The sequence below is a fragment of the Varroa jacobsoni genome, unplaced genomic scaffold (assembly GCF_002532875.2).
Source record: "Varroa jacobsoni isolate VJ856 unplaced genomic scaffold, vjacob_1.0 scaffold_626, whole genome shotgun sequence".
NCBI lineage: Eukaryota > Metazoa > Arthropoda > Arachnida > Mesostigmata > Varroidae > Varroa > Varroa jacobsoni.
The window spans coordinates 149971-166747 of NW_019213528.1; the positions used below are offsets into that span (position 1 = coordinate 149971).

The window sequence follows — 16777 nt, forward strand, 5'->3', positions numbered from 1 at the left end:
ATATATACTGGATCAAAGGTACCCGCATCGAAAAGGAATAACGTAGCTAAATAGAAGTTTCGCCAAAAAGTTATTCCATGTAAGGCTGGACACATTAAACAGTCGGACTGAGTAAGAGCAGCTGTTTTGCATATGCATGCCCACCCTGTATAGCTATAGGCAATTAGATAATGCATCGATGTTTTTTTTGGAATACTGCCTAACAACTAAACTTTGAGGTGAGGGTAATAGTCCAGAATATATAGTTTGCCAATGCAAGAAGTCGGCCAATAACACGTGATAGAAAAATAGTTTTCGTCTGCATGGTTGTTGTACTAGCTTGTGCAAGATAGAATTAGCTACGTTTTCTCTACTATGGTCCCTTGATGCACTTGATCTCCAACATGGACGATGTCAATCAGATAAAGAGAGACGAAAAAAGAATACGCGTATAGAAGGATCGATGTTGTGTCAGAAGTGCCTCGCAGAGATGAATGGACAGATTCTTCCAAAGTGGGACATACTGGGAAAAGTGTCATCGCAGTCGATCTTATTACGATATCTATCCACCGAAAATTGTCTGACCGTCTCCGAGGATTTTTGTTTTGCCACTGTTCTTGTTGGTCCAGTGTGAACAGTCCTAGCAAAATAAGAGGTCCAATGGTATTAACGTTTATTGCTCTTCATCCCGTTTGCGTAGACGTCAACTGCGCAGGCCGCACGAAGTCATATGAATGTAATGGGGTACACCATAAATTGTCACGTCGTCCTTTATTTGCAGTGCGAGTGTCCTGGCTTTTGCGCCTGAGTGAAACAACCGTCAGTTGCTGGCCCAATTAAACTGCGTTTGGCCCCCGTGGTCTAGGATCTTGGACTACTACCTACTATCGATCGCATATTAATTCTTAACTGTAGCAGCAATACTTCCCTTCTGGCAAAATAGGTATTTTAGTGAAGTGCGAAATACGACTTCCATTGGTTCATTCCATTATTATTTTTTGCAAAAGGGCTATTTAAGCCAAACGAGGAGCGTCCTAATAACTCATAAGTAGCACCGTCAGAGTGAGTGGCGTTAATCATTTTAAACCCATTACTTAGCTTTGCTCCAGTTGTGCACTATAAAGTTGGAGAGTAAAAATATATTCTCAATACCAGCCTATACGTATAATTGCGTGATAACTCATTGCAAGGGATCGTAAAAGCAATATGCAACATTATAAGTATACATTTCTATTTTGATGTGTACTGTTCGCCTCGAATAGTTAGTATGAAAAATTATTTGACAAATTTGTAGAAACTCGGCCTGCATTCGTTCGTGTGTGCAATTGTATGTATATACACCTGGTAAAGCTAGGCCTATACAAAGTCCTGTCCGCTATCAACGCAGTAGGTCAAACCACTAGGCATCGTAAGGCGATTTCACCTGCTCGTACAACATGCGACCATTAAGATCTTAAGTATTAGGCTTGTTTCCTATCCCACTTTCTTGCTTTCCGTTTTCTGTGCTCTTTTGCGCAGTCTTCTATCGCAGCATAGTGGGGTCTGAAAGGGCTACCTGTCACTTAGATGGTCGCATAGCACTTACTGTGGCAACAGTAACCTATCTTCGGTACGAATTATCGGCCATGTCGTAGCCATTCGCTGCCAAAGTCCCCATGCCATTAACGTAACAGATGACCCCACCGTTCTGTCTGTCGCGACCCATTCGGGAAGCGGAATCTGATACGTAGCTGAGATGATCTCAACGGCGTGGAGCAACCAAATCCGTGGGATTCCTATTACTGCCCCCCCCTTGCCTGTTCCCTGCGGCCCGTTGCCACTCGGCCATAGTCGCGTTCATTGCACGATAAAGATGTGTATGACAAAAAAAAAAAGATGATAAAAAGATAATACCACAAAAACAGGGAAGCTAACAGAAAAAAAAAACACGATGTATAGTGCGTTCACTCAATATTACTCTAGCTCAATACCACGGCAAGTGTAGTGCCCCTAACCCAACAGCGTTTGTAGAGCTGCGCTGAGTGTTGCTGACGTCGATGAAAAAAACATGATTTTAACTTAGTTTTTATTTGCTTTGCTCAATAGAGTCGGCCGGTGTCTGTTTGCTGCTGAGTTTGACCATAGTCCTTTTGCCTGGATTTAGGCCTTTGGCGCGAGACACTCTATGTAAAGCTAGATTCTCGTAAATTGTTGCATACTCACAGCAATAGAGAATAACGGCGAGGTAAACTGTTTGGAAAGAAAGGTCGTTATGAAATCAGGTTATCGAATATTCTGTATCAATGTTTAGTATAATCGTCCAAGTCTCTGTCACCATTGTCTGTATATTGGGTCGATAACGTGCAAGGGCCTCTCAGAGTACTAGAATAATGGAAATAATAATAATAGCAGAAGGCTGCACGGTGTATATTATACTAACAGAGAATACGTTGCTGAAAATAGAGGTAACATATTTCCTACGGGGATCCGATCACTGCGTCTGATGAATTAATGCACGGCCTGTACGCATGAAGCACGGATCAACGATTTGAAAAATCTTTGGACGACATCTCCGAATATTTTCAAAATATTTATTTCATATACAATGAATTATAGATAAACAACAATGAATAACTGTTCTGGTTATATATGCCACTCGATTTGCTCGCGTTGCATATAAATAATGTATGATTATTCAACAAACGGAACGCATAATCAACAACGTGTTTTTTTCTTCTACCCGTTTTCGTATAAACAAACGAAAACGTGTCTTCAAGCGGTGATCCTTTACGTCTAAGAAAGCAAACCAAATAATCATTATCGCTTCATTTCGCACATAAACGATAAAATATATGCTGCAGTATAATATGTATTGCTTTTGTTTAAGGTAGGCACGTAACCGCCTGTCCGTCTACTACGTTTTGAGCACTTTTGGGTCAGTTACGGACACAGGTCTGGCCAGCGTCTTACAGGACCATTCTCAACTTACCAGAGTTACCACATCTGCAGGCTGAACTCCCATTGGGTGGGCACAGATTTTGGCCACCAGAAAATGTCTATTTAGATCACGTTTTTGTCATTGTTTCAATAGCTTCTGGTAGTGGCGCTTCAAAAATGATTTGGCGTTTATTTTTGATGATGATTTTACTGATCGTGGACGATCTGTGGCTACTTTTCATTTTCACAAAGGACAATGGTATGAATTGTCGTTTGGCGTCACGAATTGCAAATGACGCTTCTGTTTTTTTTCTGTTGCAGTAAAATTTTCAGTATGGTCTAGCGTCGATTTTAGATCTCGGACCAGCGTCCAGATGTCGACACATGCAAGCCAATTTAACTAACAATGCGTTATGTAATAAAGTATTAAAAGGCACTCGCGCACGTACCTGAAGCTTGTTACTAAATAGGACGCCTTATGTTATCCTGGGCGGTAGAGGCAGCGATAAAAATTCACTTTTAAAACCCATTGTGTTATATCTAGACTTAGATATGGATCGTGTCTATGCGATTTCGTACATGCCCGTCCACATCGTCACGTATTGCCTCATATGAATAGTAGGCTAAAAATTATTATGAAGTTTTTATGTTGGCCCATTTCGGTCATCGACAGTGCTTACACTTTCGGAGAATTGACCGAGGCAAGCTCATAAACCGGTTCTATACACACATATATATGCTGAATGGCTAGTATACTCACCCGAAACGGCAGACGCGTTGAGATAATGCATTTTAGCGATAAGCAGTAGAATTCCGCAGAGCACGTGCGCCAGAGAACAATACAATGTCACGCTTCGATTTCTGCTGTTACACGTAGTTGCGTCTCGTCTTTTACTACTTCTATAGATGTTGTCATTATAATTAGCGTCGGCGTTCGAGTCAGGCTGACTCTCGACCTTGCGTTGTAAAATCGTCGATGACGAATTGTATGCGCCTTCAGACGATGAAGATAACACCAGTGTTGCTAAGCCTGCTGAAGCCATTTCGTTCGTGATTAGGTACTGATAAACCTCAGCGCCGCTTAGTTCTCCTGTCGCTCGAGCACGCGAATTGACCGTTGTCGACACCTGCCTTTTACAGATGCTGGAATCAAGTGGGTGAGGCCTGATCACGTTGCTGTTGCCGCAAATTCAACAGCCACTAGATGGTGAGGGTTGGCCTGTTGCGTTGGCCTCTCGCTGGGTGGAAACGCCGCATTAGGCCAAAGGTGAGTTCACCGCCAGCAGCACGGACTCCTTAGGGATGTCCAACATCGTGGCAACGCAAGTCGAGTAGCCATTGAAAGAACTGATGTATTAGCATTTGAAGCCTGCAAGCATAGAGATATCGAAAGTAACAACAGACAGACAGGCACAGAGAATTAGCCACCAGTTGCGAACTAACGTACAGAAATCAAAATCTACAACGAATGAACTTTTAGATAAAGCTGCGTACTTAATACCAGATCGATTAGGGAATTATGCGCCCATGGCCCTGCGGCCATCGTTAGTTCAAATTTCAGCGCTGGAAAAAGGTTACCCTGGCATAAGGTTAACATGCCGCTTCATAAGTTTACTGGAAGAACTTAGAGCTCCTACAAGGCCCGCTCCAGTTGGAGCGAGTACTGAACGGGTGATTCCGAGGACTAGTTTATACATTGAAAAAAGCTGAGAACATTATAAAAGGCGAGTCGCAAATGCATGCTTATTTATTCTATATATTTAAAATAAATGATCATGAAATCTTCACGAAGATCGAACGTTGCAATAGATTTAATGTCATGCAGCGTACATATTGACAGGCTGAGATCATTTGCTAGAAGCATCCGTCAGCCACATTTGTGTGTCGGAAGGGTAATCGTCTGTTACAAATTTGTATCGAACTTAGTAAATAAACGTTACTTTATTGATTTATTAAATCTAAAAAAAAACTGCTCTGGTCGAGAAGTACCTTTACTTATCTTTCTTATAATATATATAAATATATTACCTAAAATTCTATGAGTTTATGGTAAGCATAAATACTTCCTTTGCGATGATGTAAAAAAGGCCGAAGGCTTCTCCTTCTGGTTGCTAGGGTTCATGCACAATAGGCACTAGAAAAAGTGCTATAATAGGCATTTTTTACAACGTTACACAGTGCTAAAAAAATTATTTTCAAGCTCTGTACTTCGCGCTCCATAAATAGCATGCGGGTGGACCCGAGGGGACATGAGGCAAATGTTATGGCGCGCGTTAGATTGGCTTCTTTTTGCCCCCACGTGACTAGATACCGGACTATATGGGACTGAACACGTTAATGGAACGTGTACCCTCAGCAAATTCTTCAGTTTAGATATATTGTATGAGGCAGAATATGGCATATGCTAACTTTCCCATGCTTAGAGTAGTCTGTGAGCGAACGAGGATAAAATATTGATTTGAAATATTGTATCACTGATAGTTTACGGGCCATAGGGTACGAGAGAGAGTCTGCGAAGCGATTCATCGTATGCTTATTTACTGTAATTTTGAAGAAATGGAAAAGCCATTGTATGGACGATAGAAACAGCTCTATCTTAAGAATGGGCGATAAATTTTTACTATATATAAATCTGTGCAAGGCAAATTATTTAATCTTTTATTCTTTTTATATTTAATTAAAGCGGACGTCATATCAATAAGTATTTAATATATGACAAAAAATTATCCTAAATCGGAATAATTATGGTCCAGTTTACTGATTTCAAACAAATGCTGGCAACGGCGATCTTAATTAATGTATGCAAATTATCCAGTGAAATACGGGCATGGGAAGTGAGTTTTTGTGTGGAAGCAATGCCACATCGGTTTTCATTCTACTTTATGCAATAAGCGGTACTGGTGCTATTCCCTCTGTTCCGGGTGAAGGCATATGATGGGTTCCAGCTAAGAGGACCGCAAACAAATTCTCGACTTGCTAAATGCAGTGTGCCATCAGAATGAGCCGAAGATCTCGACGTCACGGGACGGTCAACAAGGAGAATTTGATGACCGATAGATCGATAAACATTCAATGATTCAGGAGATCCGTGAAGGTCGTCCTTTCATAGCGTCATTCGCCGGCGCAGGCACATTCATTGTGAAGAAACACCCCCAAAGAAGGGCCTTCTAAAATGTGGCCGATACTCGTCCTATTGTTGATATGAAGCACTTACTTTCCGTGGCAGTTGGGCTGTTTATAGGTAGACGTCCGTGGGCTATTGTTTTACAGTTTCTAAACAGATACACGAGTATATATTCATTTGCACCATGTTTTTTATTTCGGTTTTGTATCGTGCTGCGTACTCTTTGTCTATAAATCATGCTTTCTAATAGTCCGGGTGACAGCTGCAATGAAAGACAATAAATCTATTTCGAACGTAAGCCGGTTGTCGTCGATTATTGAACCTCAGAATCGCAGTCTACACTTATACAAGTGACCAAACATTTGACGGCCTACCGCATAGGCATACGCGGCTTGATTAAAAAACCGGTTAAAAAAACATTTTCTTACTATTTGTGGACATGAGGCCGTGTAAGGGGTCGGAGAACAGCACATATTAGTCTAAATGAATACGCCCGATGGCAGTAGCAACTAAAATAGGATGAAAAACAATATGATTGGCTGTAATGATGAACCGTATAATCGATACTTAAACTATTCAAAATAATTAAACACTATATCCCATAATGGCTCAGTCTTTGACCTCGATTACTTCTGTGCACAACCTCAAGTCTGCTTCAATGTGTTTCGTTATAGAATTGCGTATGTCGTACACGTAAGCGTATTTGAGACTACAGGTAAATATAATTTATACGGCCACTAAGGTTTTCGATGCAGTGCCCGATGGCGAATTTGGACATGAAACCTGCAACATGTATTTTTTTTTATCTACTAACTGATGGAAAAAATACAATTTGACGCTTTCATTTTTAATTATATGTGGAGAGAGTGCTGAAAATCAATTTGGTCGTCATCGTAGTGACGCGGACAATAATAACATTAGCGATAATTAGCAATGATAGCACCATCGTCTACACGGCTCTTCTTCACTGCTGCGATTTCCTAATTGGCGACACATAAAATAATACATGAAGCTATAATGATTTCCTACAAATTTCTCTGGGTTCCCCTTGGATAAAGCAGCTGGGTTTTAACGCTTAACGCATGTATGGCTGTTGGCACGTGTTACTGAGTTAGCCTAATATATTACGTGTCTACGTGTTTTCTAACTTTCTCGTCCAGATATCGGTTGTCTAGGTTTTACTAGTTTCGATCATGTTGCTTGCCTTGCTGGGTCGGCTGTAAACAGTTTTTTTTCTATCAACAACTTGTTGATTATCAACATTAGCAAAGTTTCTCTGCATGTCTGCCTCTAATTTATTCCCTTCGATAATACGTGTTAGCACTGCTTTTCGGTCTTATATCGTGCTTTGGCTGCAGAATTTCATTTATTAATAGGAAATATATAAGGTTGATTTCAGAAGGCAGCAATTACGATGGTAGTCTTCGTATTAGTCCACGCATCCCGAAATCAGATTGCTTAGTCTTACACCTCTAGAGAACACAAAAATCCTGAACAATATGACATAGTCAATGGCTGTATGCAGCGCCCTGACGGAACTTAAATGTTTCGAATTTTACATTCGGTACTTTACCCCGCAAGGCATTCCACGAGCTGGCTGGGTTTCTCCAGCACGAAATAAACCGTGTGTCTACGTCCCGTCTCCAACCAAGACCCCTTAGAAGGCAAACACGTTACCTACGGAGCTACTACAGGGACTGTTTCTCTGCCGAACGCTTACCTCCTGCTACTCGTAAGTCCACACCTATTACCCTATATTAATATCATTAGACACACAGCCCATACGATTCTACTTAAGAAACAATATTAGCTTACGCTCTATATTTAAGTACAGTCGTATGTATCCTATGACCTATTTTACCACTTTAGCCACTGACCTATTTTAATTAGGCCTACTTCATGATGTGATTAATAACATAGTTAACCGATGTGCTTTCGAAAAATCAGTTGGCGTCATGTCATATGGAAACTGGACAGCGGGCGAGAGGTATCCGATCCGAGGAGTCAGCAGTCAGGTCGCTTCGTCATGTCGCTGTCACAGTTACGAACGTCTTTTTCCGTTTTTCGCTAATGCCGCCGTCATTTTCCTGGGACGACGACGGCTAAAGCAAATACCCTTTTGTTGGTGTCTGCGTTCGTCGACCATCGACAAGAGAGCCACACACACACAAATAGACATTTATACGAAATACGGAGACACGATGTAGCAATCAATGCTAAGCCCGGGCACTAACGGGCTCATTACAGTCGTTGGCTGCTGAGCGACGTAAAGCCATAGACGATAGATGGAACGAAGCAAGAAGTATTTTACTGACTAATTCAATGAGAAGCAAGTTGGATGTGTAATCAATTTACATCTAAGCAGTTCTTCACTGCATGTAAGTCATTTATTGCAGACAATCTATGTGGTAGTTTACCTTTTTTCCTCTTTGCAGAATAGCAACCAGCACCTTTGGCATAACGGCCAGGTCGAGACAAAATAACGGCGATGGCAGCGGCCGCCGCAACAATAACATGTCAAATAGAACGAACAGCCACAAGGCAACATTGACGGGGTGGGGAAATGAATGGCCAAGATTCTTTAATCAGATAGTGTAGTGGTATATGGACTCGAGCAAAGAGGCCAGACATTCGCTAACGTGCAAATGGAAAGCGGCAACCAGATAGAAGCGGTCTGTAAACAGTTTCAAAGCCAGTAACGTTCGCTCCCCACACGAGCTGCCTTAGTACGGCAACCGCGTACGTATAAGTCGATGCACAGACCGATCGACACATTCAGATTAACATAGCCATTCTTAACTGTAACGTTTACATTAGTTCTACCGGATGATTCATCAGTGTGCGCTCAAGCTACTGTAACATATTTTACTATTCTCCCGCATGGGGGAGATCTGATTATTTACGTCCGAATAGAGAAAAAGCCTCTCTTCTTGTCACTGAATTCTGAGTTAAATCGCCACGGAGTTGTGACTATTCAGTCTCCTACATGATATATGATGAAATCGATCTGACTGAATGGTGTCGGGAGCACGGAATGCGTGTGTTCCAGTAACAATATATTCAACATAGCTCATTTTTATCCTTAATTGATTTTTTTAAAGATTCGTATCAAGAACTCATACTAACAACAAGGGGTTCATTGAAGTAGGTTCAGGACACGTAGTACGTATCGTACACGGTTTCGCAATATGCTTTGAAAAAGCCCTGCCTTACTGACGTACGTTGCAAAAATGCAGTTTATCCTTGTACGATAAAACTGAGCCATTGGTGCTCTAGGTATCCAGTACTTATATGACGAGGAAGTGAATAGGGTTACGATATAACAGGGGAACGTGTTGGTCCACTGTTTCGGTCCTAGCGTTCTGAAAAAGCCTACAAGGCTAGCCTTACTGTTATTAACTCGGCCATTCTCTTCAATTACATGGACCATTTAATGAGTAGCAACGGCTTAGGGTGTCATAAAGAAACCCGATTAACCACTGATCGTCTACTATACTCCGAAACCAGCCATGAACAAAGCAATGATACGGCTATTTGCGAGATAGCGCGATCCACCTTTAGTAGATCCTTCAATCCTTTTATGTTGATATACTAGCTTACTCACGATCATGCTTCTGTCCTTCAGGCAGGGCTGATACCGACGCAACTAATCCCGTATTCTTCTATAGACGAGTACGATGCGCGGTTTTTCCCATACGAGCAGGCTATATAAAGCACTGTGCTATTTCCTCATAAATATACAGATATCGATATTATGGCACAGCCATAGGGCACTTAAAATTGGAACTTATTGAATTCCTGCCCGAGAAGAAGCATAGGTTGGTCTTGTAGCGTCTTTGTGCATGACACAAACGAATTCGAAAAAACATTTGACAACAGGTTAACTTTCATAGAATTTTTAAGACTATAACGAGTAGATATTTTCTTTCGTCATTTAGTTGTATTGTTCTGCCCTTAATGGAGAAGCGCTTTGCTCCTCTATTTATCGTATTGTCTCTTTGCAAGTATAATTTACGATAGCAGCACCTCCTGTTGTCCTAAACTCTCGTTCTCGACTATAAGTACATCTAACAGTGTTATCACAAAAGGTCCTCAATAGTGATAATCTTAGTATAAAATGGAATTCATCCTTTCAAGTCTTGCTGATGTCCACCATAGACGGCGAATAAATTAACAAGCGGGATCTCCACAAAGGCGTTGGACACGGTGCGCAAGTCCGTACTGTCTATGTATAACGATTATACTTAACCTGATGTCGAAGGCGAGGGTAATGGGGGTTGCCGGAATTGTACATAAAGTAGTTGGCCTACCTGACCACATCTAATAGCGAATAAATTTTGCTATTACAACTGACTGCCTCAAATAGCACATCTATACAATATAGTAATACAGGTTCATTTGAAACTTGTGGCTGTTGATCAGCTCGAACTAACTTAAGTTACCGCTTAAATGGACGCTGCTTCATACCGTTTTGTTGCTACGTGCTATCTTTTTGCATTCAGTTACGCATCTATCTTCGCGTTCAGGCGTTTATGATGCAAGGAAAGCAAGCTCTGAGAGTCGCAACTGCAATAGAAGTAACAACAATCGGCAAATTATACGTTGATATTTTTTGGTGGTTCATCAAAGAGTGATTTCGGCAACTTTTCTATCTGTCTTTTTCTATTTAGTCGTTTCGATTGAAACTTTCTTCATTAGACATTTACTGGCCCCGTCATTGCTAATTGTTTTCTTCTGTGATTAAGCAATAGATCTGCAAATTTGCGCGTCCAACACGTTAGTGCTGTCCCAGTGGAAAAAAGATGAAAGATCAGGTGGCAGGTAAGAGATTCCTTGCGAGGAAATTGAAATGAAATGAATTATGTTTTACATTATTTGCCGGAATTGGGCCTAAAGCCTTAGAGTTGGATATTTCTAGGTGAGTCATAGAAGACTACGCCTGGACGGCCACAAGAAGCAGACTGCTATTAACTACAGGCTCTATTGGATGGAGACTTGACATGCCGCTTTGAAAGTCTTTGCAGAGCTAACAAATGATAGCCATACCGTTTACGATTGCTTCTGTGCACCAAGAAAGACTCTAAGTGCGGGCGACTTTTTAGGATTCTACTTAAAAAATACGGATTTTTTTAAAATTTGTAAACTACATTTCCATGTAGATTGGAAAACAGGTTATTTGCAGTGTAGGGGCAATATATGTACGGACAGATGCCTGAATTAGAAAATTAGAAGAATTAGAGAGTGCCGTCTCCTATTAACAAGGTGCCCCTATAGATTTTCGGCTGAACTATAGCTTAAATAGCTTCTACCTTAAATATAGGAATGGTGAAAAATTTCTTTGGTGTTACAATAGAAATTTCGGATTCGATGTCAACCATTTCGTCGGCAAGCGAAGTGTATGAAGCATTTTAAAACAAGCTACTGAAAAAGGCTGTATAATTGCACGAAGGCCGCGGGCTGATTGAAACGACCCAATATAATCGATAGACAAAATGTTGACCAACAAAAATTGAATGCCTTTCGTAAGAGTACACTGCCACACGGCCAGTACTTAGAAACGACGTAAATTTTTTTTCTGCTAGATCATCCTAAACAACTCTTTGTCTTGTATGTACAAAATATTATTATTAAAAAAGATCCTAGATTTTAGTTTGGAGAAGATTCTTTGCTACCTAGCCACCCGGCCCGTTTCGTCGCTTGGGCATGTATGACCAAATTTCACAGAGATAAACGATACAGTTTCAGAGACATGATGGCGCCAACTCAAAGTTTCGACAATCGTCACTACCAGCAATACCTGCTGACATCGAATGAGTTTCTAACAGCCAAGCGAACAACGTACTTGCATATAATCTGTCCTAGAATAGGGTCAGATGCGTATATAGATGTTTAAAAGGCCATGTCAGATTGAAGGGCTGCGTTAGGGTTTGCGACGCTAGAGACTTCAGTGCCGATACGGTTGCAGCAACAACAACAACAACAACAGCGACACGATAAGTTGGCGGAGAATGCTTGCAGGTAACGTGTAGCTCTACTGGGCGATGCGCGTCTGCCCATCTGTCTGTCTGTCTATCCCAGTCAGTAGCCCGTCGCCGATGCCGTTGCAGTTGTTAGCTGCTTGTTATGTGTGCCACCACTCCGAAGTGCCTATGGCAGAGACGACCTTGCCCCCTGCCAGCCATCTGTAGTCATCACTAGCGTGCTGCGAAGATGTCTGCTGCTAGTTTTGGCTTTGTTCACTGTGGCTATTGCAGCGGAATCGAGGCAGAAGCTAGCGGTCCTAGGATCTTTTATACCAACACTACAAATAACGCTCTGTTATTTAATTGGACGCCGACAATGCAAGCGGATAGCCGCATGCTTTCCATCGCTTATTGCCTCTTCTTCTCCTTCGAGCCAATTAACGTAGCAGTTGTAGCAGCTTCTGCTCCTGCGCTTGTTGTCTCTAGCTACCGCCGCTTTTCTAACGGGACACTTCAGCAACGCGGAACCGGACCGACGCTGATGGCCAGCGACCTGGGATACGCTCACATAGATCAACAGCCAAGCAGAGGAAGTCAGGCAGAAATAAAAGGAAAGATACAGGGATAATAATAATAATAAACAAGATAATAAGAAAAAAGTGCATGACCAGGCGCAGAAGAACGACGATCCGAGGGGACCAAAGCATAATCAACACAGGTGAGAGTATCAAGAAAAGAGTCAAGTAACAAAAATGCACACAAGAAAGACTGCGATTGCAACGCTATTTTGGCCCTTCTTTTTTGTCACAAATCCCGAAGTCGTACTCCAGGCACTTCACAGTTACGCTATCGTGACAGCCCTCATCTAATAGCAATAGAAACAGGAGCAGCGGCACCTGACGCAGTCGGAAAGCTGAAGATGAACGAATGAAAACATTGTCGTTGATATGGTTGCAGTCGTTGAGATTGTCGCCAATTTCGACTACCACTTTTTGATGGAGACCTCTTCTGTAGCGGGGAACATGGCGTGCCGGACTCGCTGACTAATCGTCTGATAATGCCATCTTGAGGAAGTTATAGTGACGCTGGCGGCAGCGGCAGCGGTGGTGGCAATAGACAGACAACAAGCAGCAAACGCTCAAGAAAAACGAAAAAAAAAAAAAAATAAATAACGAGGATGAAGAGAGGCCTTTGAAGAAACGAAAGAGGTGAAGGACGCCCACCCTTTGATAGTGGAGGACCTAGCGAGATCGAATCGCAATTTTTTTTCTTTCAAACGTACCCTTGATCGTTTTTCATTCCCGTTGAACTAGCCGTTATTGATTATTTTCATTGCAGTCAGAGTCTGAACTGCGAACTATAAATAGACGAAGTCTGCCCGCGAATAGCAATAGTAATAACAACGTACGCAGGTGATCGTTGACGCCAGTATAGGCCGGATGCAAACATCGTCGTAAATGAACAGCACATAAGATAAAGGCTATACTTCGGTGAAGCGGTAACTAATTCAATACGTTTAGGCTCGGGACTGCATTGCCTGCTCCAGACGTTTCATTCTAGGTCCTGAGTCGTCGACGCGCGCTGACAAGTTTTTGTGGGGCAGATAATTACCAGTCATATAGGAATAATTGGAACGAGGTCTAGAATAGCTGAGACAATGGCAGTAGCATAAAGAAACGGCACTAGCCTTCATTGATAAGGAGGTCAGGAAAGTGTACGCACATTTTTCCGCTACCATTTCCGCGTTTCTCGTACAAATGACAACCATCATATAGCTTTTGTGCTTAATTACGTGTGTGCTTAACGTTATGTATTTTATATGTGCAGCTGATCTTACGATAGTCAACTTAAGACGAGCAGCGTCAACAATACGACAAATGACTGCGGATAAAAGGAAAAGACTTTTGATTCTTCTATAGAAGCAAAAGCGTCACTGCTGTAACATTTATTCATTTGTTGTTGTGGCGCATAGCGGGGTTCTTATTAGATATTTTATTTGTATTTAAGGTTGCCATGATGTACGAAGCACATACATACATATACTGGCTGATCAGACATGTGCAGCGGATTCTGTAGTGTCCACGCTACCCGGCGCTTCACATTCGAAACGTATGGGCTATTTGGCAGTGAAGTCCAACGTCACAATTACACCACATATCCGTTAGGCGTGAACTCGAGTAAACAAGCAATTACGGTATCGAACAACATTAAACACCTGAACGAAGCCAGAAAAAAATCCAGAGTACACTCAGACACGACGATAGTAGACTGTTGTTTATACACGCTTTATACACGCTACCCACTAATAGCCCGACATTACACAGCGTAATTCACGCCTGTCAGTCTATTATTAGAGCGCGCAAATTTAACAATGCAATAATTTTGCTTCGTTTTCCACCGATACAGTTCGCTAACGCTGATACCATCATTTAACACAAGAATAACACCACTAGTACTAAATGACCACAATAAATAATTATCAACAGTACGTCCAAAGCAATTAGACGGCTTGGGAAAACGTCACGTGTATTTTAACACAATCCGCGCGCTAATACCATCCATGAAGAGTTTTCCAAAGGATTCCAGCTTGACGACAAATCACTACTACCCAGGTAAAGACAACACAGTAAGGACGCTCAACTACTCTTTACGTCTGCAGTAATCAATCACATGGGCTTACTTAGCATAGCAGAAGCAGTCCTCACGATCATCTGAATAACGTAAAGAATGTCCAAGAAACAGCGACAAACCGAAGTCACTCTTGAAGATCGCCCGTCCGCGTAAGGGACAGCACCCGTCTGTTGTGCCCGACGGAGCACCATGCCCAAGAATGAAGTGGCGAGGGTGAAGGTAATTGGGAAAGGGAAATCAAAGCGAACAGTGCTGTTGCCGGTACTGGATGGTGAGGGCGCTGAAATCGTCGAACAGTGGCCTCGCAGGAACACCGGAAAATGGGAATGGACGTGTATGGGAAAACCGGAAACCCGCGTAGCAGCAGCCAGCTACGGCCCCTATAAGTTGGACACAGCCCCCCCCGTACCGGTACGCTTCAGAGAAAGGCACTGCTGTAGCTAGGAAGGAAACGAAGTGGCAACGATAGGGAGGGCGAAGGGGTTTTAACTCGCCCTCTGCTTGCCCCAACTCGCTTTGCTCCTACATTAACGCTGTAGTAGTGCAATCGAGGCTGTTGCTAATATAGTGAAGGGAGAAAAAATGCGATACGAAGTAGCAAAGGACGAAAGACAGCAATAGAGCATTTACAAATTAGACGCTTGGAATGCTAGACAAGGTAATAACGGCAACGGGTTGACATTGGCGGATAGTAATTATTCACTCCTCAACTCATTCATAGTTCGAATGCTAGACTATTGTTGTTAGTTTAGAAAAAATATTCGGATAGCGATATTAAAGTGATCTGTGAAACACAAAATATGATCATAAATAGCGCAACGCAGATGTACGTGGCGCGTAGATCATCCAGTGCGGACGACGTCGTCGTCTCAGAAACGAGCGTTGTGAGTACGTTACGCTTTGTGAGTATAGGAATTTTAGATGTCTCCTTACATAGGCAACACAAGATCACTTGTCTACACTCGCCTCGTTCCTATCGTCGACTTCATGCCGCCTTCAAGTATAGAGTCGTAACAAGCCGGCCTAAGGTAATGGCACGTAGTGGACAATGTAGCTGTGTGTAAAACATTAACAAAAAAAATACACGTCTATACTGATGTCTTTAGCACCCATGCTCTGAAGGGTCGAAAGAGTATAAACAACTATGTAATAGCGCATTATTGAGCTATTTCATGTGAAACAGTATCCTGACTTCCAAAGCACACAACATTTACTAGCGTGTCCGAGAAGATAAGAGTAATATTGAATTACTTGTGTCGTCTCATCAAATATTGTCACTGCAGACGGCCGGCTTTTGTCTCTGTAAATCAAATGACCAATACGACTTCATCGGCTCAGATTTCTCGTTTGTTTGGGAACAGCCAGTAAGGAAGACTAGGAGGATTTTCACCCCACAATGATATGCCACGACTCAATTTGGCTTACAGTTTGGCCAAATGCACTTTTCGGGCCAAATTGGATGCGTTTCCTTTACGAACGTTTACCCAAAAACGGAATGAATTACGATACCCCACGTCTGTGTTATATTCATGTCATTTACGAACCTTTCCAGCATTGTTAGTGAGACAACATCTCTCAAGAGTATCAACAGGGCAAGTCTAATAAATCTACACAGATAGATATCAGTCCCAATTGAAGGGCGTATTCGGTCGCCAAGGCCGGTACGAAGCTCACAAAGCTTCGATTGACATTCGTCGAACCCCATTTGTCAGAGTGCATCTTGATCTTTATTTAACAACATACGTACGCAATCGTGAGCGGTAGAATTACGGCTGCTAAGTCACGCGTTGCGAAGTAGACTCAAGCCAACTTTTCTATCAAATTGTCTACACTGAGCTTTTAGTTAGCAATATGTTACAATCTTCAATACGAGCAAAGCTCGTAAATATGAAAATAGCTATCCCGTAAAAGCTTAAAAGTATATTTCTAGCATATCTAATGACGCACTTCATATTGCGCCCTGATATCAAATTCAAGCGCTTCCCATGAGCTTTTACTAAGCTAATAACTCAGATTAATTTTTACGGAAACAAAAATCACTCGTTCGAAATAATTCTTTGTTTAGGTTAGCGGTCGCTGATATATTAATTAGTCAAATAAATATGTTTCTTCTATTTTTCTTCGTTATACACATTCAGGAAAGGCTTCGGAAAAATGTCGTAGA

General features: G+C 42.0%; 1 protein-coding gene across 2 annotated transcripts in view; it reads right to left on the minus strand.

Annotated features, from left to right (window-relative positions):
- LOC111262076 (uncharacterized) overlaps positions 1 to 14785 on the minus strand; it is a 120760-nt gene extending 105975 nt beyond the window's left edge. The window contains exons 1-2 of one of the 2 annotated variants that reach the window (XM_086968955.1): positions 14663 to 14785; positions 3656 to 4264 (exon numbers count right to left, since the gene is read on the minus strand). In XM_086968955.1, the coding sequence (XP_086825081.1) occupies positions 3656 to 3938 (283 nt within the window). In that variant the 5' untranslated portion in view covers positions 3939 to 4264; positions 14663 to 14785. Of the gene's footprint in view, positions 1 to 3655; positions 4265 to 14019 lie in introns of both variants that reach the window. The other variant, XM_022836057.2, reaches the window with a different exon arrangement.
- Between the last annotated feature and the right edge of the window lie 1992 nt (positions 14786 to 16777).